This window comes from Crinia signifera, chromosome 5 (genome assembly GCF_055691185.1).
Source record: "Crinia signifera chromosome 5, ASM5569118v1, whole genome shotgun sequence".
Lineage (NCBI taxonomy): Eukaryota > Metazoa > Chordata > Amphibia > Anura > Myobatrachidae > Crinia > Crinia signifera.
Genome location: NC_139221.1, coordinates 331,352,398 through 331,379,130, shown reverse-complemented (window position 1 = coordinate 331,379,130; position 26,733 = coordinate 331,352,398). Strand labels below are relative to the sequence as shown.

Below are 26,733 nucleotides of genomic sequence, written 5' to 3'. Positions count from 1 at the left end.
CGATTTATGCTCTGTATGAGAGCACTGACCCTCTCACCATCCGGCCACTCTGTTCGGGAATGTTTCGGCGCCAAGCAGTGCTGCACTGGGCTCCTGTTCCGTCCACTTTGCCTGTGCACCCCCCCGATGGATGACAGGAGGTGATGGACACAGACGAAGTGATGAGCGCTGTAGTCGCCATGACTACCAGCGCTACTGGCTCAGTGTAAAACTAGAAAAAATAAGCTAATAGTAAAAAGCTTGGTATTGCCTCCAGGCAATCCCAGAAGAAACCACTAAAAAGCCCCTGCTTCCTGCAGGTTCCAAAATAAAAAATAAATAATGAGTCACCTAGAATGAAGGCGGGGTTACAGGAGAGAGGAGCCAGGCATGATGGGAGGCCTAAAGCTTTGGAGAATTGATGCCCAGTCCTCTGGAACTGCCTACAACCCCCGATGTTATCCCTGTGGGACCCAGGAACCCTGAAGAAGAAATATTCCGCACTACACAACAAACCTTACAGCCAGCTTGTTAAAACCAGCAGATTCTAATCAAGCTTAGATTTCCTTCTGGGCAACGTACAGACATTGTGCCTGCAAGAAAACTACCATCAAGAGACAACAGTGTGATCCTTAAGCAGTAGAACCACCACAGATGTGGCAGCGTGAGTTCGGGGGAAGGGGGATGAAGAACCACCACAGGCAGCTTTCTGATCCTGAGACGTAGAACCGCCACACAGGCTGCAGGGTAACAGCGGGGCAGTCGAGCCGCTGCAGATGCAGTGTGATTATAGGATGGTGGAACCACCCCAGCGGAGGTAGCACGATCCTGGGATGGAAGAGCAGCTACAGGTGTCAGTATGTATGTATGTATGTATGTATGTATGTATGTATGTATGTATGTATGATCCTGGGGTGTAGAACTGCCGGGTGTGGTCGACAGTCATTAGGTCAACATGGGTCTATGTCGACAGGGGCAAGTTCTATAGTCAAAAGGTCGACATGGGGGTTTCCACTGTTTTTTGACCGGAATGTCAACAGTCGACATGGACACTGAAACGTAGTGCTGCGCACGCCCTAGTGGATGGTAGGGCATGAAATACTGCCTGTCGGCTCAAAAGACAGTGATAAACCCCACGTGGACCTAATGACTGTTTCCCGAACTGCCACAGACGTCAGTGCGATTCTCGAGTAGAACCTCAAACACAGAGTGAAAAACAAAAAACAGACAGACTTTATTTCCCAGCCTTCTACTCTGGAGAATAAGGACAAATCCACAATCATATAAAATAAACAGTACAAGGACAATTGGGGGAAGGGATAAAAGTCCGAGAGGCTTCATGCCGATAGATCGCTGTTATCGAACCTCTCCTGATCGTAAACCTCTGCCACTACTTTCCGCCCCGCGAACCAGCGGCCGTTCAGAGCCTGTATGGCTTTGTGCGTTTCGCTGACCATTGAGAATTCAACAAATATTTTAACAATAATTTCCGCGTCTTCCTCCTCTCCTTGCTTCTCCTGATAGATGATAACTCTGTTCACTGCGCCGAACTTGCCACATTCCTCCGTCACCTCCCCCTCCAGGTCATCATCAATGTCTCTGGGATCCACCATGTTGCGTAGGACCATAACAGTAGACTGTGTGCAGGAAAGAGAAGCGTCAGAGCAGAAGACGTTACATGTTACTTGTACAAGGTCTGACTGATAGCTCGGAGGTTGCGCATGGACTCCCAAAGCTTGGGGAGACCACCAGGTAGGGAGACAGGTCTGTATCATGTGACCGGTGGGCAGTCACATACACAGGACCTCCACCTCACACCGCCCCAAGCCAGTGCTATATGTTCCTGCTGAAACCTCAGCAGCTAGTTCTGGCTGTGGCTAGCTCATCTTGGACCATAGTCTTCTACATGTTTGCAAGGAAGATCCAGCCCGCTCACACACTCACCTCCTGCTTGCGCATGAGTTTCTGCATAACCATATGCCGCGCACTGCTACCGGAGATACTCATGTGCTCCTGCTCACTCAGCATCTCTGGCCGCTCCGACTCCAGTGCCGGTTCCTCTTCCTCCTTCTCTTTCTTTATTTCCAGCTGTGCCATGGCTGGGGGGCTGGACAGGATTGGGTTCACTAGTCCCACCTGTGGGATGGTCACCGGGAGAGTGGGCCGCACTGGCGTTACACCTGGAAAAGAGAAAACAGATTATCATTAAGTGCCACAATTGTGTCAGAGTATCACATCTCGTACAGACACTGAATGCGTCACACTGCAGACAGCACTGGATCAGCACCATGACGTCACTGCAGCAATTTCATACTATCCACAGATTACATGGATCCCAGGGAAAACCACGTACGGACTCATGTGGATACCAACCTGTAATAACACCTGGGGCTTGTGCTGCCATGACAGCCTGTGGTAAGGCACCCAGCGGCTGTGCCAGGGTTAGTGCTGGTGACACCAGACCAGGACTACCCAGCGTCCCAAGAACTGCTGCTCCAGCCACTGCTTCCTGTAGAAGACAAGATGGGAATATATCGGTTTAAGAATCAGTGACATGACCACCTTTTCAGCAGAGACAGAGGAAAGCAGAAGATTATGGTAAGGAGCGTGAGTAGAGGTGAACACTTGTGTACCGCTGCCTTGTCAGACTAACCCCCATTGAAGTGTGGGAGGAAGCAGAGGTGAAACGCGCCACCAGTACTTGGTGTGACCACTATTATATATACCACTGCTGTGTCAGACTAACCCCCCCCCCCCCCCCCCCCCCCCACCCACCCCCACTGACTGACAGACATACAGACAGGAAAGCATATGATTATGGTAAGGAATGTGAGCTATTGAAGTATGGGAGGAAGCAGAGGCGAAACGCGCCACCAGTACTTGGTATGACCACTATTATATATACCACTGCTGTGTCACACTAACCCTCCCCCCCATTGACTGACAGACAGACAGGAAAGCATATGATTATAGTAAGGAATGTGAGCTATTGAAGAAAGCAGAGGTGAAACGCGCCACCAGCGGTGTGAACACTTATATGTACCACTGCCGTGTCAGACTAACCTCTCCACCCCCCTCACTGACAAACAGTTCTTAATGTTTAGTGCTATTACCCAGGTAGGTCAAAAGGAGAGAATATAATAGAGCGGATCAGCAGATTTACACTGTGCGATTGTATTCATTACTCGAGGTCCAGACTCACCTGAGCAGTGATTTTGGCAGTTGCAGCAGCGGCGGCGACAGCAGCTGCGGGCGGTAATCCTCCAGGGGTGGCAGGCGTGAGCAGAGGCATTGGTGGAGTAACTGCTTTCCCCACACGAAGATACTGACCACCCAAATCAAACAGGTTCATGGAAGAAACTGCGTCCTGTGAGGACTGGCCCTTCTCATACTCTGAAAACAGGAGAGACAGCAGACACTGAGATCTCATCTCCTATCCAGTCGTAATCGTAGCTTTGGGATGGAGAACCAGCTGTTGTTGAACTACACATCCCAGCATGCCCTGCAACAGTTTTGCAGTATGGCAAGCACAAAGCTTTGTATAACAAACCCCTTATTGCCCTTCAGGTAAAGGCTTCTGTAGGTATCATTACAGCTCTCATCTATGGCCAGAGCAGAGTATAACAACACGCGGGGATCTTCCTCTATGCAGAATGAGGAGTGGTAAAACCCAGCAACATTCTAAGTTCAATAATGCCACCCCACCCTCTGAAACATTGGAAAGTTATCCCAATGGTGCAAGGTCTGGTGTAGCTAATTACTTGGGACCGCCACCAGATTTACTGGATCTCCGAGTATAAGTGGCGGATCCCATATCTGTAGTGGAATGTTTACTACAATCCTGGGACCGTCCCTGGGGTGTGTAAATAAAGGTCAATAGTCCAAGTCTTATGGATCCTTAAAATTGTTGGAATTCTAAATTCCAATTTTGACTAAGTAATTTTGTCTAAGTAATGATAGCCTATGATAAAGGCAAAATTGCCTTGCCTGCTCAGACAATCTATGCTAGACAATATGGACTAAGCAGGAGAAATACTGGGGGATTGTGGCTAACCAAGGAGATTTGGACTATCTAGGTAAAATCTCACCGTGTGTACACACCCCTTAAAAAAACACACAACTTTGTACTATAATTTGTTGCATTAAGAAAAGTCGTTCCCATGTTGTATTTCCAAATAAAGTTCCTATTCCTGAAGAGAGGAAGCACGCTTCTAAGCCGGGGGTGGGCTATAAGCGGCCCTCCAGATGCTGATGAACTACATGTCCCAGCATCACTTTCGGCATGGCCAAATAGCAAAACTAAGGCAAGGCATGCTGGGATGTGCACTTCATCCACAACTGGAGGGCCACTTATTGCTGAGCCCTGTAATCTAAACCTTCCGCGTGACCCACGAAAGGCTGCTGATGGATAGATGGCAGGACACTCACCTATAAAACCGTAACCTTTGTGTTTTCCCGTCGTTGGGTCCCGCGCCAGCATACAAGACTTTATCTTTCCGAAGGCCTCAAATACACTCTTGATATCGTCATCTGACAAATCCTGGTGGACAGAGGCCACATAGATCCTGTTAAAGGAGCGGGCCTCCTCTGCCAACTGGTCTATGATGGGCTGCGCCTGGCCGATGTTGCTCGGTCTGCCCACCTGAATGCAAGGAGACAGGAGAAGAAGGTGAATGGAGGCAATAGGAGTCACTACTGACCAACAACCAACATTACAGCTAACGGCTGTTTACAGAAAGGGTGAGAAAGCGCAGTAGTCATCCATCTGCTTAGCCATGTGTCATGATCTCCAGAGCAACATCATAGACGCCAAGCTTCAAGTATATTATTCCAGGAACGCCAGTATTACAGAGTACAGTAACACTATATAAGCCACTACATTCCAGGCATGGTTCAGCACGGCTGTACATTGTCTATGTCACCCACCTTTATGTTCCTTCCACCCAACATCACTGAGTTCATCTGTTCCAGTGCAAGTTGTGCGGCTTCTGGTACCTCGTATTCCACAAATGCAAATCCCTGGAAGAAAAGGAGGAGAGCCTCATATACACGAGCAGCGCTGGATCTAGTGCCCGCCACCTGTGCAGCAGTGCCCACACAGTAATTACCACGGCTTATTGTAGTCCCGCATGTGTCAGGACCATTACACGGCATATACACGAGCAGTACTGGATCTAGAGCCACCGCCACCTGTGCAGCAGTGCCCGCACAGTAATTACCACGGCTTATTGTAGTCCCGCATGTGGCAGGACCATTACACGGCATATACACGAGCAGTACTGGATATAATGCCACCACCACCTGTGCAGCAGTGCCCGCACAGTAATTACCACGGCTTATTGTAGTCCCGCATGTGGCAGGACCATTACACTGCATATACACGAGCAGTACTGGATCTAGTGCCCGCCACCTGTGCAGCAGTGCCCGCACAGTAATTACCACGGCTTATTGTAGTCCCGCATGTGGCAGGACCATTACACTGCATATACACGAGCAGTACTGGATATAGTGCCACCGCCACCTGTGCAGCAGTGCCCACACAGTAATTACCACGGCTTATTGTAGTCCCGCATGTGGCAGGACCATTACACGGCATATACATGAGCAGCACTGGATATAGTGCCACCGCCACCTGTGCAGCAGTGCCCACACAGTAATTACCACGGCTTATTGTAGTCCCGCATGTGGCAGGACCATTACACGGCATATACACGAGCAGCACTGGATATAGTGCCACCGCCACCTGTGCAGCAGTGCCCGCACAGTAATTACCACGGCTCATTGTAGTCCCGCATGTGGCAGGAGCATTACACCACATATACATGAGCAGCATAGGATGATTAGGAAGAGGTTTGTGTGTATAACCTCGGCCAGAAAAGATTTTCCGCCTCACACATCCACCCGTTATACCACAGCTTTGTAACGCACCAATCCCAAGAAAATGCTTAAGTGCCTCCCTTACAGGGATATTATTGGTCTGAAACGCCAACGGTGTGTGATCCATCGGGCATTGTGCATTTACAAAGACCTGGGCGGGACTGTTGACCCTTAACGGTGTTCTGTTTTTGTACATGGTGCAGATCACCCCAAATCTAACCCCCTTCCCACAAGCTCGCCCGCTTCCGGGGTCTCACCTTGTGCTTCATTGTGACAGAATCCCAGGACATGTCAATGCTCTTGATTGGTCCGAAGGGAGCGAAAGCTTGCCGGATGGTATCTTCTCCCAGCTCGTAATAGATGGAGCCAACGTAGACGCGGCACATTATGGCGAGGGCGCGCTGCCTCTGAGCTGCCATCTAGGAGAGAAAGCCCAGCTGTCAGGAGAGGTGTAACCCACGAGGGGGGGGATTATGCGCACACCAACAACATGTCACCTGCCTCAACCCCACCTCCCACCCTCCACCGGACACTCAATCCCTTTATCTCACCACCTCCAAACGGCAAGCCAGTGGCCGCGGCTAGCCCTCCCAGACCTGCAGGAGGAGGAAAGCGGTTAGGGGACACGCTACAAATAGAAGGACCAGGATCCATTACCTGCAGTGTGACAGCCTCTTCCGCTGGCGGCGTTTTCCAGTGCGCTAACACTGACACTCGCTCTAAGCGGCCACATTACTTACACTCTCTAAAAAGACAATGTTCTCAATACAGAACAGAACGGAAGAATTAAGTCGGAAACAGCACCACCTAGATGATGATTAGTGCCGTCATGCATCACACCTCCTCCCAGGACCCGTCATAGCCCATGTTACAGTGTCTACGTGTGCCCCGTGCAAGTTACCTACACCACAGGTGCCGTACCCTCCCAGGGCCCAGCTCTCTCACACACACACACACACATCTCATGGATGGGGTGAGAATAATCACAGGAACAGACACACAGCTACGGAGTTATGGACATTAATGCCAGTTAGGAACTGACCGGCTGGCGCATTATATCACTTCACCGGGCGTAATGCATATGCCCCAGAATACCAGAGCAGATAGTAGGGGCCAGGGAAGCAACGCTCACCTAAGCGAGACTCCCACGCATTGTATGCCAACGGACGCTGCATAGGCACAATGGCATTGTCCAGTCTACTCAATGTGCAGTTGGGTTTGACCTTTGTATGTCTGCACTCTGTTACATAGTCATTTCCTGTGCTTCACAGGGATGTAGGTTTAGCACTGGGGAAGAATGGGATAGAATCCGGAGCTGCAGTTCAAATCCCGGCGTTCAAAATCCCGAGGCCGAAATCCTGACACTTTCTCCCTCCGTGGGTGTCCACGACACCCATAGAGGGAGAATAAATTAGTGTGCCGAGCGTAGCGAGCCCACGAGGGGGGGCGATCCACACCCCCCCTTGTTGGCATTCCGGCATTGGGATTTTGAACGCTGGGATTTCATATCAATCCCCTACCCACAGTGCACACACAACTGGTGCGATGATATAAACACAACGCTGTGAAGCACTGACAGAGACACAAATATAAAGTCATCTACAGGGACTGAGGGGGAATAGTTCCAACTGGAACAGAAGATGAATGTTAATAAACAAGTCCCAGCTTAAGTGGAGCTAAACGTAGGTTCCGTAGTCTCCTATGGTAACAGATGGCGCAGACCGGTACAGGTGAGCTGTAACAGAGGCCAACAGGGCAGCTTACTCCCAGTCACAGAGATGGGGTGAGGGTACCAGCAAGCGCTGTAGTCAGGTTCCGTGTTATAGACACAGGACACACACGCCATGCAGTCACAGACCAGCAAGCACTCACTAAGGATCCGTGTTATAGGCATAGGACACATAGGAGAGACATGCACTCACACGCCATGCAGTCACAGACCAGCAAGCGCTGTAGTCAGGTTCCGTGTTATAGACACAGGACACACACGCCATGCAGTCACAGACCAGCAAGCACTCACTAAGGATCCGTGTTATAGACACAGGACACATAGGAGAGACATGCACTCACACGCCATGCAGTCACAGACCAGCAAGCACTCACTAAGGATCCGTGTTATAGACACAGGACACATAGGAGAGACATGCACTCACACGCCATGCAGTCACAGACCAGCAAGCACTCACTAAGGATCCGTGTTATAGACACAGGACACATAGGAGAGACATGCACTCACACGCCATGCAGTCACAGACCAGCAAGCACTCACTAAGGCTGCGGGCGAGCTGTGACAGCTGGCAGGGTCAGTATTCATCTGACCCCCCCTGCATACGCTGATTCCCCCTCACGTTTTTGGAGCGAGGGGGAAACGGCGTATGCGGACACTAAAACAGCGAGACTCACAGCTAAATGCCGCGGGCTCCCTACATTAGCCGCAAGCCTCGCTGTTTGGGGGAATCCGAGTTCCCTGGAATGGGAGAATAGGGTGAGTGGCCGGCGCGGGGGTTAAACAGCGAGGATCGCTTGTTTTCGGCAATCCACACCGTTACCCCCTCGCCGGCTGCATGGAGTACAGTGTCCCCTCTATTCATTGCCCAGGATCGGATGTGGAGACGCAGAGATGGAAACACCAGTCAGTCGTCCCTTAATGCAAGTCACTGATGCTCGGTTAGCGGTGGGAGAGGCGTTGTCTCAGAAGGTGCCATAAAAGCACCATTGCTATAGACCACTGAGCTCACAATCCACATTCGTGCGTGCGCTATAATATCCTGCTCTGCGGTTACAGCCAAGCTGTGCAGCAGCCAACGACGCTGGGATAGTACACGCTTCCACCACCTGCAGGTGGCATGTACCCCTCGGAGTACCAATGCTGCCATCACCCCACTCCATGTGATACATGAGCAGGTTCAGCCTCTCCGTAACGGAGGCCAATGCCCGCTGCTTAGTCCCGGAGGTCCCCTACATGTTACACAATGACAGTACTGGGGTGTCTCCTGCTCTATTAATGCTTGTTGCCGTTGTCTGCCCAGGTGTTTCCATTTTCTGCACACTGCCTTACAAAACTCTGGCTCCTGTCACGCTGTACAGATCACACATCACCATGGCAACATGCTGGCTACGCCCCCCATTACTCCACAGCCAATGACACACTGACCCATAGGAGATGGCATACTCCCGTGTAACATGCATAGCTCTGATTGGCTGCAGGATCTTGTAGCCCTGCCCTACACCGCAATATGTACCTAGTTATGAAGAATACACATAACCGGTGCTCTGTTCCTAAATGTGGCTTGTAAATGTAATTATCCAAAGGCAATTTAATAAAGGTAGAGACCTCAGGGGGTGGGACCTGTAAAGCGGACTGGTATCGCCCCAATAACCATCAATCTGACCCAAAAACTATACTTTCTGTATAATAAGCTGCTCCATCGCACCAGGAGCAGTATACGGCGCACAACCTCAGAGTACGCAGGCACTTCCCCTTCTGTAACGGGAGGCTCTGCCCACTGCAGGATGGGTATATCACATAGGTGGGGGGTGGGAGAGGTGGTCTTTACATACCCTAATGCAGTGGTAGCCAACCCTAGCCCTCGAGAGCTACCAACAGTGCACATTTTCCAGACAACCTAGCTGCTGCACAGCTGCAATCATTAATCACTGACACATTTTAAAAGATACACAGATGGAGCTAATTAGCTCACTTGTGATTCTGTCAGGAGACCTGCAAAACATGCACTGTTGGTAGCTCTCGAGGACTAGGGTTGGCTACCCCAGCCCTAATTCAACATGGTCAGCGACTATACGCTATACCGGCCATCCACCCGCCAACATCGCCCAGCCTCAGGTACCACATTGGCTTAACATGTTCCAGCATCATACAATTATTCAGAATTAATTATATATTACCAACACTGTAGAGATGTACATTACTAAACATTATATGCACAAATTATGCAAATGATCTTATAAATCACACCCCCAGGGCAGGTTCCGTAAATATACAGGACACCGAGCAGACGATTACCAACATGTGCAATGGATCATGTAAAAGAAAAAAAGGAGAGTTATGGTAGACCTACCTTTGTTAACTCCCTTTCCTTGAAGTCCATGGGAACCACAGGGGACATCGGGGTTGTAGGTGGATCCAGGTGGTCCGAGGCACCAATCAGCGAAGCTTCTAACGATTTCCCAGGATGCCCGGGCCCTCTCCCCTACAGCCCCGCCTCCAGGCTCATCTAGTCAGTTTTTAGTAACAAGCAGGAAGCGGAGAAGAGAGAAGGACAGGAGGCACACATGCCCATAGACTCATACATACATAAGAGCTAACATGAGCCAAAAAAAGGGTCATTGCAGGTCACATAAGGATAATACCACTTCTAGGGATACCTCAGTAGCAAATTAAAAGGGAGGGCGCCCTGTGGTTCCCATGGACTTCAAGGAAAGGGAGTTAACAAAGGTAGGTCTACCATAACTCTCCTTTTCCTTTTCAGGGTCCATCGGGGATGTCACAAGCCGTATATTCAAGGGAGGGAATTTGCCTGAGGTGCCAGAAGAACCCGACGACCAAAGGAAGCATCCTGGGAGGCGAACGTGTCAAAAGCATAAAATCTAGTGAAAGTATGGACAGATGACCACGTTGCAGCCTTGCACAGTTGTTCGGCAGAAGCTCCTCTGCTTGCCGCCCAAGACGGACCAACCGCCCTGGTAGAATGTGCTTTGATTGACACAGGGATAGGTAACTTTGCCTGCTGATACGCTTGATGGATGGCCATACGAATCCAGCGGGCAATGGTCTGCTTTGTGGCCGGCCAGCCCTTTTTGTGAAACCCGTACAGTACAAAAAGAGAGTCAGATTTCCTGACTGTTCTGGTACGTTCCACATATGTAGTCAGAGCCCTGACCACATCTAGAAGGCGTTCCTGCTGGGAGAAATTTTCTGCTGTAAAGGCCGGTACCACTATTTCCTGATTCAGGTGGAACCTGGAAACAACCTTAGGAAGGTGTGACGGTTTGGTTCTCAGGACCGCCCTATCCGTATGGAAGATAAGGAAGGGAGGTTTCCAGGACAGGGCCGAGAGATCAGAGACCCTCCTAGCAGATGAAATTGCCAGGAGGAAAACTGTTTTTACAGTAAGCCACTTAAGGTCCACTGAGTGTAAGGGTTCAAAAGGTGGCTTGGTCAATGCTTGTAACACTAGCGTAAGGTCCCAAGGCATGGTAGGAGGAGTATATGGTGGCTGTACATGTAGTACTCCTTGAAAGAAAGTGCGGACATCTGGTAGAAGCGCAATTTTTCTTTGGAACCAGACCGACAGGCTTTCTGAAGGAAAGCCAAAATTCTGGCTATTTTAAAGACTTTGGGATTTTCATTTCGGCAAGTACACCAAGAAAAGAACGTGTGCCAAATCCAGTAGTAGATTCTGGATGACAACGGTTTACGTGCCTGAACCATAGACCTAGCCACTCTGGAGGAAAAACCTTTCTATTTCAGTAAGGTAGTTTCAAGCGCCACGCCGTCAAAGACAGACGCTGAGGGTCTGGGTGTAGGCAGGGACCCTAAGACAACAGATCCTTCCGAGATGGCAACAGAATGTGTGGCAGGTGCGACATTTGTAGCAAGTCCACAAACCAAGGCCTGCGTGGCCAAAATGGGACTTTCAATATCAGATTCCCGCGTTCCACTTTGAATTTCCTGATGATCCTTGGGATCATGTTGACTGGAGGAAATACGTACGGGAGATGAAATCCCCATGGAACTGTCAGAACGTCTGTGAATTCGGCTAGAGGATCCCTTGTCCTGGATCCGAACCTTTCCACTTTGCGGTTGTGCCTGGACGCCATGAGATCCACGTCCGGCACGCCCCAACTGTCTGTCAGAGTGGCAAAGACCTCCGGGTGGAGAGAATATTCCCCCGGATGAATGTCCTGACGGCTCAGGAAGTCTGCTTCCCAGTTCAGGACACCCGGGATGAAGACAGCTGAGAGTGCCGGAAGATTTTGTTCCGCCCACAAAAGAATTCTGGAAACTTCCTGTAGGGCCGCCACACTGCGGGTGCCCCCTTGGCGGTTTATGTACGCCACCGTCGTGGCGTTGTCGGACCGGATCTGTACTGGTTTACCCTGGAGCAGGTCCCTTGCTCCAAGCAGAGCGTTGTACGCTGCCCTCAATTCCAGGACGTTGATGGACAGCCTGGACTCCTGCACTGTCCATATGCCTTGCAAGGACTAGGATCCTACTACCGCTCCCCAGCCTCGCAAGCTGGCGTCGGTTGTGAGGACCAGCATTTCAGCGAACCAGAATTGTCGGCCTGTTGACAGGTGCTGCGATTGTAGCCACCACTGGAGGGATTCCCGGACTTCCCGTGTCAGTTGGAAGGAGGTAGTCCTGATATGATGGGTCAGGCCGTCCCACCTCTTCAATATGAGACTCTGAAGAGGCGAGAGTGGAACTGGGCCCACTCGACCATGTCGAAAGTGGATACCATCCGACCTAGGATTTTCATCGCCCAATGAACTGTGACCGTTTGGCTGGAGAGGAATTTGCGAATGTGCTGGTGTAAGGCAGCACTTTTGTCCGCTGGAAGAAAGAGCCGGAGGGCCTTGGTGTCCAGAAGAGCTCCCAGGTGAAGCATGCGTTGCGATGGAATTAGGGTGGACTTTTCCCAGTTTAGGAGCCACATGTGGTCCTGTAGAGTTGCAATTGTTGTCTGCAGGTGCAACAGGAGGATGTCTGGCGACTTTGCCACCAGCAAGAGGTCGTCTAAGTAAGGGAACACCCGAATGCCCTGCTGGTGTAGGAGGGAGGCCATTACCGCCATGATCTTCGTGAAGGTCCTTGGGGCAGTGGCCAGTCCAAAAGGCAGAGCCCTGAATTGAAAGTGCCTGTTTAGGATCGCGAACCTCAGGTACTGTTGGTGTGCTGGGAGGATGGGGACATGTAGGTAGGCATCCCGGATGTCCAGGGATACCATGTAATCTCCAGCCTCCAGTGCCAGGATTATTGACCTCAACGTTTCCATTCTGAACTTGGACACTGACTGACTTGTTTAGCGCCTTTAAGGTCAGAATGGGTCTAAATGTCCCGTTTTGTTTTGGGACCAGAAAGAGTGTTGAGTAAAACCCCTGTCCCTTCTGGTGGGCAGGTACGGGGACAATAACCTGAGACTGTAGTAGGGACTGCAAAATCTTTTGCAGGTGGTCTGCTTTTACAGGGTCATGTGGAAGGCCTGTGCAAAATAACTTTTTGGGTGGTGTCCTTTTGAAGGATATGGAGTAGCCCCGAGACACCACTTCCCTCACCCAGGCATCCTTTGTTGTGGACAGCCACCGTTGGGAGAATAGGAGAAGTCTGCCTCCCACCTGGGGCTCTCCCTGCGGGAGGCCCGGCCCCGTCATGCGGAAGGCTTGTCAGGCTTGTTTGGGGCCTGTCTAGCAGCCCAAGCCTGCTTTGGTTTTGCCTTACCAGGTTTACGTGAGGGGGAAGGCTTTGTAAAAGGTTGGCCTCTGGCCTTGCCCTGTGGGCGAAAGGACCGAAAGGCGGGTCTAGACTTTTGAGGAAGGGCCATTGGGAGACATGCAGTTTTAGCTGCAGCCAGAGAGGCTACTATTTTATTAAGTTCCTCTCCAAAGAGTGTTTCACCCTTAAAGGGTAGTAACTCCAGGGTCTTTTTTGACTCTAAATCCACTTTCCAAGGCCGGAGCCAGATGATGCGGCGTGCTAGCACAGAACTAGCTGAAGCCTTAGCCGCTAGTGTGCCAGCATCTGACATGGCGTCCATTATATAGGAAGCTGCTTGGAGGATACACAGTTTAGCATCCTCAGATGCGTCCTGTGTAAGCTCCTCCTCCAAGGTCTGAACCCACAGGAGAATAGCTTTAGCCGCCCAAGTAGCCGCTATAGTAGGCCTTTGAACTGCGCCAGTGTAGGAAAACGTGGCCTTAAGAGCCTGTTCCAGGCGCCTGTCAGTTTGGTCCCCAAGATTGGACCCAGATGAAACGGGCAGCACCGATGGTTTTACCAGTCTTGTAACGTGGGGATCCACTGAGGGTGGTATCTCCCATGGTTTACAATCCTCTGGTGGGAGGGGGTATTTGTTTAAAACCCTCTGTGGAATGCTGGCCTTCTTGCCTAACTCCTCCCACTGATTTGTCCTCATTTCTGTTAGGTAATCAGAATGTGGGAACTGGGCCTTAAGGACCTTTTGCTTTTTAAAGACATCTTTTGTCTTAGCGACAGGTTCAGGCTCCTCAGGGTCATATAATAAAACCTCTTTAATAGCATGTATCAGGGCTGCCACGTCAGGAGTCTCTGCATGAGCGGCAGGAGTATCCATGGGCATGGGGTCATCCTGATCATCATCCAAATTGATGTCATCACCTGCATTGTCGACATCATTCCCCCCATCGCCAGTATCAGTGTCATCCCGTGTATCTGCCAGCAACGGAGTTAACAGGGATCTACTGGGCTGTACTGTCTGGGGCAGCAGCTTTTGCATAGCCACCGTAGTCTGTTGCAAGGTCTGCACCGTGGTCGACAGGGCATCCACCCAAGGTGGAGGGGGCTGGACTACAGGGGGAGTAATAGTGGCGGGCAAGCGGTCCACAAGAGTACCCAGCAATTGTTGGAAGGCTGCCCATGGGGGTTGTTGTACCGTGGCAGTGTACTGCGCAAGGGATATGCAGTTGACACACAGGCCATCCTGAACAACATCCATATCAGACAGGCCTGCAGCACAGCCCTTGCAGGACAAGAGCTGAGGGGATTCTGTCTGCTGACGCCCTCTTTTAGACATGGTGTAAAACACACTGACAAGGAGAGCTGACAGTGCACAATAGGGTAATTCAGGAAAACCTAGAGTGATATAACTGAGTGTTGTGACCAATGAGGTATTGCCTCAATATTAGAGATGAAGGGACAGATCACTGGACAGAAGAAGTAAAAATCTAGCACAAGTCACACACACACACTATAGTCAGAAATAGACTACCTCACCCTGTGTCAACCGCTTAACTCTATGGAGAAAAGTGGGAATAAGGGTGGCTGTGAAAGCAGCTACTGAACCTGTAGGCGATTTCACAGGGGAGAAGTGTGCCCGCTCTCTGGAAGTGCTGCTGCAGAAATGGCGCCTGTCTGAGAGAGGGGGGCGGGCACCAAAGTCACGGCTAATGGGACGGCAGATCTCTATTGAGATTGGCGCCAAAGCCAAGGGAGGGGCTGCAGACCCGACGCCGCCTCCCCTTGCTGGACTTCCCCCACCGGGGATAATGTAGCTGATAATGGGGTCCCCTCTGACCCGTTCTGCGCTATTCCCCGGTGGTCTAGTGGGGTCCCGGGCCGAGGCCTGTACCCACGCCAGCTACCGCGTGCGTCTTCCACGCTAGCACGGTACAGCAGCGGTTTGCGCTCCAGGTGGAGCCTTACCTGCCCTCGATTCCGGCCACGCTGCCCGGGGGAGACCGTCGGCGGTGCTAGGCGTCGCGGTCTTCCCCGCCGAGGTCCTCCGTGACAGACGTCATTGGATGGAGCCGGCGCTGGGAGGGTGATGCGGCCGCTCGCTCCGCCGACAGTGATTGACGGCGGTGAGCGGCCTCAGCCGCAAAGCGGCTTCTGCCGCCGAGGCTGCAGATTTAAAAAAAAAAGGAAAAATAAAAATGAACAATAGCTTTGTGGGGTTACCTCAGTGAGGTAACCCCCGCTGATACAAAAGGTGCGTCTGCTTCCTGCAGGCACCAAACAAAAACTGACTAGATGAGCCTGGAGGCGGGGCTGTAGGGGAGAGGGCCCGGGCATCCTGGGAAATCATTAAAAGCTTCGCTGATTGGTGCCTCGGACCCCCTGGATCCACCTACAACCCCGATGTCCCCTGTGGGACCCATGGACCCTGAAAAGGAAATTGCAAGTTAAGGTCACATGATAAAGCCTTCGGTCCGCTGTGATTACACGGATGTACAAACACCCCTTACCTTACTCCTCTCTGACACGCAGCTAGCTCTGTATAACCAGTCTATGCTATCTAGTACAGGAACCTCTGTACCAGGTGACTGCTGTGTGATCACACACACACACACACATTACCCCCTTACCTTACTCCTCTCTGACACACAGCTAGCGCTGAATAACCAGTCTATGCTATCTAGTACAGGAACCTCTGTACCAGGTGACTGCTGTGTGATCACACACACACACACACACACACACACATTACCCCCCTACCTTACTCCTCTCTGACACGCAGCTAGCGCTGTATAACCAGTCTATGCTATCTAGTACAGGAAGCTGTGTACCAGGTGACTGCTGTGTGATCACACATACATTACCCCCCTTACCTTACTCCTCTCTGACACGCAGCTAGCGCTGTATAACCAGTCTATGCTATCTAGTACAGGAACCTGTGTACCAGGTGACTGCTGTGTGATCACACACACATTACCCCCCCTTACCTTACTCCTCTCTGACACGCAGCTAGCGCTGTATAACCAGTCTATGCTATCTAGTGCAGGAACCTGTGTACCAGGTGACTGCTGTGTGATCACACATACATTACCCCCCCTTACCTTACTCCTCTCTGACACGCAGCTAGCGCTGTATAACCAGTCTATGCTATCTAGTACAGGAACCTGTGTACCAGGTGACGGTACTTGTGAGTTATCTGGGCGTCCGATTTTGGTACTAGATCGCATGCGATATCGCATGCGATTTAGCATGCGATTTGCATAAGATTTGCTATTCATTTCATTACCCCACTATCCCCAAAGTGTGTCTATCAACGTGAACCCGAAGCGTGGCGAGCGGCGGCGGTACGTGTCCTCCGACCTTTTCATGCCCTACTATCCACTAGGGCGTGGAGTGAGAATAGAATAGTGTGGCGAGCGCAGCGAGCCCGAAGCGTGGCGAGCGCAGCGAGCCCCGCGAGGGGACGCGGACACCTTCACAGGTATCCGCGTACCCTTGCGGGCTTCACAGGTGTCCGCGTCCGCTCGCCACGCTTCGGGCTCGCCACACTATTCTATTCTCACTCCACGCCCTAGTGGATAGTAGGGCATGAAAAGGTCGGAGGACGCGTACCGCCGCCCCTCGCGGGCTCGCTGCGCTCGCCACGCTTCGGGTTCACGTTGATAGACACACTTTGGGGATAGTGGGGTAATGAAATGAATAGCAAATCTTATGCAAATCGCATGCAAATCGTAAATCGCATGCGATATCGTATGCGATATCGCATGCAAATCGTAAGTACCCAAATCGGACGCCCAGATAACTCACAAGTACCCAGGTGACTGCTGTGTGATCACACATACATTACCCCCCCTTACCTTACTCCTCTCTGACACGCAGCTAGCGCTGTATAACCAGTCTATGCTATCTAGTACAGGAACCTGTGTACCAGGTGACTGCTGTGTGATCACACATACATTACCCCCCCTTACCTTACTCCTCTCTGACATGCAGCTAGCGCTGTATAACCAGTCTATGCTATCTAGTACAGGAACCTGTGTACCAGGTGACTGCTGTGTGATCACACACACATTACCCCCCCTTACCTTACTCCTCTCTGACACGCAGCTAGCGCTGTATAACCAGTCTATGCTATCTAGTACAGGAACCTGTGTACCAGGTGACTGCTGTGTGATCACACACACATTACCCCCTTACCTTACTCCTCTCTGACACGCAGCTAGCGCTGTATAACCAGTCTATGCTATCTAGCACAGGAACCTCAGTACCAGGTGACTGCTGTGTGATCACACACACACACACATTAACCCCCTTACCTTACTCCTCTCTGACACGCAGCTAGCGCTGTATAACTAGTCTATGCTATCTAGTGCAGGAACCTGTGTACCAGGTGACTGTTGTGTGATCACACATACATTACCCCCCTTACCTTACTCCTCTCTGACACGCAGCTAGCGCTGTATAACCAGTCTATGCTATCTAGTACAGGAAGCTGTGTACCAGGTGACTGTTGTGTGATCACACACACATTACCCCCTTACCTTACTCCTCTCTGACAGGCAGCTAGCGCTGTATAACCAGTCTATGCTATCTAGTACAGGAACCTGTGTACCAGGTGACTGCTGTGTGATCACACACACATTACCCCCCTTACCTTACTCCTCTCTGACACGCAGCTAGCGCTGTATATAACCAGTCTATGCTATCTAGTACAGGAACCTCTGCACCAGGTGACTGCTGTGTGATCACACACACATTACACCCCCTACCTTACTCCTCTCTGACAGGCAGCTAGCGCTGTATAACCAGTCTATGCTATCTAGTACAGGAACCTCTGTACCAGGTGACTGCTGTGTGATCACACACATTACCCCCCTTACCTTACTCCTCTCTGACAGGCAGCTAGCGCTGTATAACCAGTCTATGCTATCTAGTACAGGAACCTCTGTACCAGGTGACTGCTGTGTGACCACACACACATTACCCCCTTACCTTACTCCTCTCTGACACGCAGCTAGCACTGTATAACCAGTCTATGCTATCTAGTACAGGAACCTGTGTACCAGGTGACTGCTGTGTGATCACACACATTACCCCCCTTACCTTACTCCTCTCTGACACGCAGCTAGCGCTGTATAACCAGTCTATGCTATCTAGTGCAGGAACCTGTGTACCAGGTGACTGCTGTGTGATCACACACACATTACCCCCTTACCTTACTCCTCTCTGACACGCAGCTAGCGCTGTATAACCAGTCTATGCTATCTAGTACAGGAAGGTGAAATGACGACAGGTAGTATAGAACTAGTGTCTCTGTGGTCATTGTTCAAAAACCGCCCCATTGAAGGACCAACGGCTCCCCCCTCCCTCTGCAGGCCCTGGGAAAACAAGAACAGGTAGAGGTAAACAGCCCGCCCCCCCACACAGCAATGGTGCCCCAGAAGAAATGAATATTTCTATTGACCGATTGTAAAGGTGAGAGAGGGTCTCCAAAGCTCATTGTCACTGCTGCCATCTGAAAGACAGTAAAGACAGAGTTCAGTCCGCTGCCACTTTCCGTGTCATTCGTTCTCTGCGCTAGATTCAAGTAGACAGAGGTAACAGAGAACCTGCAGAAATAAAGGGAGATAGGGGCTAATCCGCTAGTGTACAGTGATGGGGGAGGATCCCTGCGTTACACAGGAGATCGCGAGACATAGCGCCATGGGGGTGGGAACAATTCATGTACAATGCCGTAGAGATTTACAGTGGAAATGGCAGTCACCCCCTTATCTGGTGGGGGGTAGGGAATCCTCAATTACATTGATCGGAGGGAAACAGTGCTTCTCTCGGATTAGTCTAATGCCAAAAAAACGTTCTGAATGTTGAAAGCTTTTGTTAAAAACAAAAAAATAAACCACATTATAGTAAAACATTTAAAGCCACAGAAGGAAGAGGAAGGGAAATAAAAGAGGCGTATAAGACCCTTCTCCTGCCCGGGTCACAGCCAGTGAGTGGTGTCTGGCCCAGGCGTATGGAGGGGGCCCGGACAGGCTGCCCTTACCTGGAGGTTGGTAAGCTGCTGATGCTGGTGTGCAATAGTTTGCTTCACTAAGACACTCTTGATGCTCTGCTCCATCGCGTACTTCTTAGCCTATGGAAAAGCCATAAGACACACATGAGTAGGACACAAACACAAGCCCAGCGGAAAGTGTAGAAGACACAGAAAGGCGTCCCGATCGGATCTCTAGCCTTTAGGTTCCGCAGCAGGCGTTCCTCCATGCTCTGCGCTATACGGGGCACCCCCACCTTACCTCTCTACCACATGGGTGAGGAGGGGCAGCCTCCTCCAAGCCTGGTCACCTTTCCCACTCGCGGCGTTGCTCCAGCAGTGGGGTGAGCTCTATAAAATAGAAGCGGGAGAATCCCAGGAGGTTCTGACGCTTGTTTAGCGGCTGCAGTGACAATGAACTAATCATGCTTCTGAAATGGATCTCTGAGGCAGACGCCAACACAGCAAAGTCACAGACACCAGCATAGAATACATACCTGCCCCCGTACACCGGGAACTAACGGGCCCGGCTGCCTCTTAGAGGCAACATCTGGCTTACAGTAAGCTCTAACCCGGTGCTGACTGACCTGACACCATAGCTAAGCTGGCCACACATTAGACGATAATCAGCCATCCGTACACAATGGATGATATAGTGGCACATTATTCAGATGCATGCGGTCCAGCCTCCCACTGACCCCGAGGCCCAGCTGATGTGGGCAAGTGGTAGTGCGTACACACTACCCAATGAGCATGATATGTCGGTGCGACATACCGCCTAGTGCAGTGGTTCCCAACCTCAGCCCTCAAGTACCCCAACAGTGCACGTTTCCCAGGTCACCCAGCAGGTGCACTCATTTACTGACACAGGTGGAGTAATTATTTCACCTGTCATTCTGTGAGGAGACCTGGAAAACATGAACTGTTGGGGGTATTTGAGGACCACTGGCCTACTGTATACCACGCTTAACTCACTTGTGCATGACTGAAGACAACCAGAAACCATGGCCTGTTGGGGGTATGCGAGGGCACGTATCGGGAACTCCTGCTATAAAACATATCTGCAAAGTGTACAGCTTATATATATATATATATATATATATATATATATATATATATATTCCAGCCGTGACACAATTACCTGAGGGAACAATAGGAACATGTTTATAAAGCACCCTCTCCGCGGTCACCCACCGCACACGTGCCAGCCTTACATAGCACCCTCTCCGCGGACACCCACCGCACACGTGCCATCCTTACATAGCACCCTCTCCGCGGTCACCCACCGCACACGTGCCAGCCTTACATAGCACCCTCTCCGCGGACACCCACCACACACGTGCCAACCTTACATAGCACCCTCTCCGCGGACACCCACCACACACGTGCCAACCTTACATAGCACCCTCTCCGCGGACACCCACCACACACGTGCCAACCTTACATAGCACCCACTCCGCGGTCACCCACCGCACACGTGCCAACCTTACGTAGCACCCTCTCCGTGGTCACCCACCGCACACGTGCCAACCTTACGTAGCACCCTCTCCGCAGTCACCCACCGCACACGTGCCAACCTTACATAGCACCCTCTCCGCTGGGAATGAATGCTTTCTCAGATTTTGACAACAAAAAAAAATCCTTTTACTTTAATAAAAATAAAAATTTTCAAAATATGCTAATTTCAGAGGAAACAACCAGAACACGCCCCAGGGAGAGGGCACACGTATTATCAGCATAACCCCGGATTTGTTTTTGTGATTGTTAATTTTTTGATAAATATTATTTTTACCCAACGATAAATATTTTTTCCTGATATATTATTAACTATCAACTTTATCAAATTATTATTTTTTTTATATCTTCCTTATTATGTACTGTAATACAGCTATGTTAGTATTCTGGGGAATATAGGAGGAATACTATTATTCCCATTTACTAGTTGGCTAAGCACATCGTGATCCCTGCAGCTGATACAACACAGGGATTTATTGTGTATACACTGTCCGACATACCAGCTGTACATTGTGAGTCTGTCAGAGGGTGTGTACCCCCAATGTGTCTGAACAACATTGATCACAGACCTTCTGCAACGGCCCTGAAGCACAGCTCATATATCTGCAGGCAGGGGGGGTAGCGATGTCAGATCTGCCCATGTCAGGATGGGTAAACACAGGACTGTCAGACGTGCCATCCAATCCAGTGATTGGGTTTAAGTGTTCCGCACAAAGCAACCTACCAACACTCCCCCAACATACCTAGCCACATGAGCATGCAGGGACGTCACTGGGGTTCACTCAGCGTGCTGCTAAGTCAGCCTAGTGGATTTCTGCTCGCACCCCTCAAGGGATAAAATCAGACAAAATTAGGTCCACCATGCGGTTTTGTGCAATGACGCAGCGCAAACACCATCGCAGCAGGGCGCTTACGTTGGACAATGGCGATTCTCGCACTAGCAGCATTCTCACACAGAGCAGCGGATGAACTGAAGGGCTCGGAGAGCTCCGTTCCAGCGCTATTCACTGCCTGCTGAACTGAATCAATCCAAGTGTCTGCGGTTCTGAAGGCAAGTTTGGGATGCTAAGATATATGGGTATCACAGCCAACGTGGATCAGACGTTATGGATTGTATCCCAGGGCCAACATTTACAGCAGTGGTTCCCAACCCTGGTTCTCAAGTATCCCCAACAGGGCATGTTTTGCAGGTCTCCACACAGAATCACAGGTGACATAATTAGCTGCACCTGTGGATCTTTTACAATGTGTCTGAATAATGAGTGCACCTGCTGGGTGACCTGGAAAATGTGCACTGTTGGGGGTACTTGAGGACCAGGGTTGGGAACCACTGATCTACAGGAACAATATATTGGCAAGTCTTAGCAGTCTGCCTGTGATCTAGTGACATCTACAGCTAAATACAGGGACTGCAGCACAATTACAATGATGAAAATCAGGATAAATATATTATACAATAAAATAGAAAAATTCACCTTCCCACAGCATACATAAATATTATGGATGATACAAGCCCTGTAATGTGTCCTTAGTCTGCCTCTATACAGATCAGTATCCAGCCCTGGAATAACAAACTGATCACCAAACAATGGAATAACATATACACAATGCAGAGCGGGTCTAATAACATGCGTTCATTCTGTAAAGCCGTTAGCCAGCTTTTTACTGTTCACCATCACCCCCAACATATAACGGAACAGGCCGGAATATTCCTCTTCATAGTTCCATGCTCCTTATGGTGAAAATGAAGCATTTACTAATAATGCAAAACACTGCTCACCAGTACAGGAGGGGACCCTGGACCATTATAAGCCCTGGCAGCCTGTCTTACACTAAGACACAGTAATATTATTGTGCATGATATATGAGTCTGGTGCTTACTGACCTCCATTTACCTGCAGCCATGTAGCCTGCGGTTCTCACTGTAACACATGGGGGTGCACATCATCTCTATAGCCCAACCAATGTGCCCAGACAGGGCCCACCCAGCACAGATATCCCACTACAACCAATTTGGGGGAAGGAGAACAGGGGCAGAGAGGGGACTATGAAGGACCATTGCATGCAGGTTGCCTGGTTCTGGAGTTTGGGCTTTAGATTATTCAGCTTCCAGGTCTGGTTTTAGAGAAGCTGATAGACCTGCTAGATTTCCACCATAATGCAACAGGGTAACAGTGATGCGTTCTACACAGCTACAGCCTGTGCGGCACAGCAGAGCGAGTGGCTGGTCAGTGTGTGCTGTTCTGTACACTCAGATAGGGGAGTACTCACCTTCTGCAGGGCCTCCTGCTGCTCCAGGGTGAGCGGTGGGAGTCCCAGTTTAGATGAGGTGCTCTGGCCATTTTCCAGTTTAATGGAGTCAACTCCCTGCAAAAAAATAAGAAATCTCATTAACAGCATGTAATACACATATCCAATCTCTGCGCTCACTATGGTAGGCTGAGGTGGACGCCCTGATAACATGGCCGGCAGCTGCATGACCTCACAATAGCACATTATTACACACTAATACGGTACAGTGGCGACATAGTCCCCCATCCACTACTGAGAGCTCTCACAGCAATTGGTTTCATGCAATTCCCCTACAACCTGACCGGAACACTTGTGATTTGGTACTTTAGTGCTTTGTATTTACATAACATTTAATACATGCAAGCTCTCCTATGTAGCTCTTAAGGTGCCCATACACAGTGCCAGGGTACTAAGCGATGCGTGCACCCACGGGCATCCTATCGCACAGCACAGTCTGTGCAGCCCGAGATTTTTGAACTAGGTCCCAATCGCATGCGATCTAGTTCAAAACACACGGGAATATTGTACCGTGTATGGGCACCTATACAATTATGAGATTTTATACAATCATTTGGTTTCGATCACATCTGTTCGATAAATCGAATGATTGTATGCATTTTATGTACCATGCAATACGTAGATTTGGCCAGTTGAATGTCACGCTGATAGATAGTATGTGCTGCACATAGTATTTATTGAATGGCATGCGGGATCGCATGTGGTGTTTAACCAAATGCGATCACCTGGGGTGCCTTGGGAGACTTGCAGGGGTGCCCTGGATCAATTAATTTAATATAATAGGCAAAACCAGTGCTGGTGACTACCAATATTACATATATCTATAAATCTATTTATATCTAGTGTCCGTGAGTCTCCGAAACACTGCCATCTGCTGACAGAAAGTGAAACTACATCTCTTTCTCACACATACAGATGTAGCCCCTGCCATCCTTGGCCGCGGCTCGCCAGACCCTCCCCGCTAGCGAGCGTCGGCGGACAGGGGCTACACTGAACTGGGACGCGCATGCGTCTCTCACACACACGCGCGCGCGCGTCCCAGTCTCTCGGCGGGGACGCTGCGTGTCTCTGCCCGTCTCCGCTTCAGGGAGATGGGCAGGGTTAGGGGGGGGGGGGGCGCTCGGGGTACCAGCGGCGGGGACCGGAGGGAGGCTCCATTGCCAGGGGGCGTGCGAGCATTTCGTACGCGTGCGCCTTCTGGCGGGTTAGAAATGCCAGCCCCTGCAAAGATAAGCCAACCTCCATCTGTACACAAACACAGGAAGTAGCAGACTAGCGTTCATCTTTGCTTCAAGCAGCCTTACTAGTTATAAAATATGTAGGCAAACAGAAGCGAATCTTATCCCTCACCACATAATTTAATCTAAGGATTACATATAAAACACAATTTACTAAATCAAATATTTTACTTTCTTAATAAGAATGCTTTGGCCTGGGGTGCCATGAGACCAATCTGATACAAAAGGGTGCCACGACTGAACAAAGTATGGGAACCCAAAGTCAGTCCCCATTACCCCACACAGGGGGTGATTCTGGTTGGCTTGCAGTGCAAACTCCTTCTTTAATGGACAAAACCATGCTGCAATGCAGGTGGGGCAGATGTAACAGGTGCAGAGGTTAGATTTGGGAGTGTTATTTTGTTTTAAATACTAGAAAAATACTGGCTGCTTTATTCTTAGGGAATCCACACACTAGAACGATTTTTTTTGCAGAATGGCCGATTTTTTTACCGCAAATCAGCCGATCGCATGCGCACTCTGGCTGATCTTTTGCTAAATCTTCTGATCTTACATGTTTGCATGAAAGATCAGGAAATTTAGCAAAACATCCATAGGAACGCACATCGGAACTTAACCCTTCGTTGCATTATACCCCCCATCTCCCCGGTATCACTCCCCCTCCCCACATCTATCTCATTATATCCCCCATCTCCCTGGTATCACTCCCCCTCCCCACATTTACCTCATTATATCCCCCATATCACTCCCCCTCCCCACATTTACCTCATTATATCCCCCATCTCCCTGGTATCACTCCGTCTCGACACATCTACCTCATTATATCCCCCCATCTCCCTGGTATCACTCCCCCTCCCCACATTTACCTCATTATATCCCCCCATCTCCCTGGTATCACTCCCCCTCCCCACATTTACCTCATTATATCCCCCCCATCTCCCTGGTATCACTCCCCCTCGCCCCATCTACCTCATTATATCCCCCCATCTCCCCGGTATCACTCCCCCTCCCCTCATTTACCTCATTATATCCCCCATCTCCCCGGTATCACTCCCCCTCCCCTCATTTACCTCATTACACCCCCCATCACCTCGGTATCACTCCCCCTCCCCTCATTTACCTAGTCCACCCCTGTTCACACCGGCCCCCTATCTCCGGTAATACCCCTCTCCACCTCCTTATATCCCCCGGTGACGGACGATACCCCCGGTTTGGCGCTCCCCTCCCGGACTCACCAACATGATCGCAGCCGCCATCCGAGCCTTCGGGATTAATCCTCCGCGAGTAAGAGAATATCGCGAGATTTGCCGCAGGAAGTGGTGGTCACATGGTACATCGGTTCTCGCGAGAACGTCGGACCGAGTCTGACTCCTTCCCGCCCCAAGTCCCGCGAGATGACGGCGTCAGCTGCTCTGCTTGGTGTGGACCTGTCAGAGAGCTCGTCACTTTGTTTCTCTAGTTTTAAACGTTGTTTTGTACAGAGAACAGGCGGGCGGGTAGTACACAGTCACACACAGTGACACAGGGCGGCCGCGGGCTGGCTGGCTGGCTGGCTGGGGGCCCGCCCGCACTCACACAGGAAGCCTGTAGCTCCTCAGTCAGTGTATACAGACAATCAGGGGTGTATGTACTACATTGCGTTTTTACTGAAGTGGGGACGTTGCCCACAGCAAACAGATTCTAGATTTTATATTGTATAAAGTACTAAACAAATGAAGTAGAATCTGAGCGGTTGTTATGGGCAACAGCGCCACTTCTTGCACACTTTAGTAAATATTCCCCAATCTGTGACCACACCGGCCTCACTGTGCCAGGCAACCTCAGATTTCAGGAGGATCCTTGGATATCATGGGGGCACTTTACCATGCCTAGGGACTACCTGTTGCCGCCGGTAACCTCCTATTTATATACAATAATGTATAATATATTATTTACTTACAGTTTCTTATATAGTGCAGCACTAATTGTTTATATGTATAAAGGTGGCCATACACAGTACAATTATTGTATACAATTTGGACTAGAATGTATTGCATCGTATATCATGGAATGGAATCTCATTACACCCACCACTTGTACCGTGTGTATGGGCACCTTTATGCTGCTCCTCACCTCTATTGGGGGCATTCAGGTGTTGTACACCTGGAGGATAATACATCCTGAGTATCCTGGGAGTAGGAACGTCTCCAAATGACCCCCCTAAGGGACCCTACCTCTTATCCCCCAGGTTCTGTTGTTTCTGGCCTGTGTGTACATGAGGGGACACAAGCTCTCCCCGCTACATAGACATGACGGGTTAGTCAGAGGCCGCGCTTATTCTTCCTGGTTCT

The 26,733-nt window shown here is 50.4% G+C and overlaps 2 protein-coding genes across 3 annotated transcripts; both read right to left on the bottom strand.

Annotated features, from left to right (window-relative positions):
• Window positions 1-1,189: 1,189 nt before the first annotated feature.
• Window positions 1,190-25,791, bottom strand: PUF60 (poly(U) binding splicing factor 60). Of its 2 annotated transcripts, XM_083145024.1 has the most exons (11): window positions 25,639-25,790; window positions 23,127-23,222; window positions 19,353-19,442; window positions 18,774-18,824; window positions 6,114-6,275; window positions 4,906-4,998; window positions 4,408-4,621; window positions 3,182-3,372; window positions 2,353-2,488; window positions 1,924-2,159; window positions 1,190-1,616 (listed from the first exon to the last, which is right to left on the bottom strand). In XM_083145024.1, exons 1-11 carry the CDS (start codon window positions 25,657-25,659, stop codon window positions 1,317-1,319), a joined length of 1,590 nt encoding a protein of 529 aa, XP_083001150.1. In that variant the 5' UTR covers window positions 25,660-25,790; the 3' UTR covers window positions 1,190-1,316. The 2 variants fall into 2 exon arrangements, with proteins under 2 accessions (XP_083001150.1, XP_083001149.1); XM_083145023.1 differs by lacking the exon at window positions 18,774-18,824 and having other exon boundaries at window positions 25,639-25,791.
• On the bottom strand, window positions 10,086-16,592 carry LOC146005642 (uncharacterized). Its single transcript, XM_083145026.1, has 2 exons — window positions 13,436-16,592; window positions 10,086-13,236 (listed from the first exon to the last, which is right to left on the bottom strand). Exons 1-2 carry the CDS (start codon window positions 14,646-14,648, stop codon window positions 13,070-13,072), a joined length of 1,380 nt encoding a protein of 459 aa, XP_083001152.1. The 5' UTR covers window positions 14,649-16,592; the 3' UTR covers window positions 10,086-13,069.
• Window positions 25,792-26,733: the final 942 nt, after the last annotated feature.

Bases quoted from the DNA above. Each gene is read 5' to 3' on its own strand.
- PUF60 (XM_083145024.1), bottom strand. From the start codon at position 25,659: ATGGCGGCTGCGATCATGTTG. The intron at 18,825-19,352 runs GTAAGGGCAGCC...ACTGTCTTTCAG, and splicing joins AGCAGCTTACCAACCTCCAG to ATGGCAGCAGTGACAATGAG. The intron at 6,276-18,773 runs GTCAATAGAAAT...TTTCTCTCCTAG, and splicing joins CTCTCTCACCTTTACAATCG to ATGGCAGCTCAGAGGCAGCG.
- LOC146005642 (XM_083145026.1), bottom strand. From the start codon at position 14,648: ATGTCTAAAAGAGGGCGTCAGCAGACAGAATCCCCTCAGCTCTTGTCC. The intron at 13,237-13,435 runs CTGCATGTCTCC...ACGGGGCCGGGC, and splicing joins CTCTCTGGCTGCAGCTAAAA to CTCCCGCAGGGAGAGCCCCA.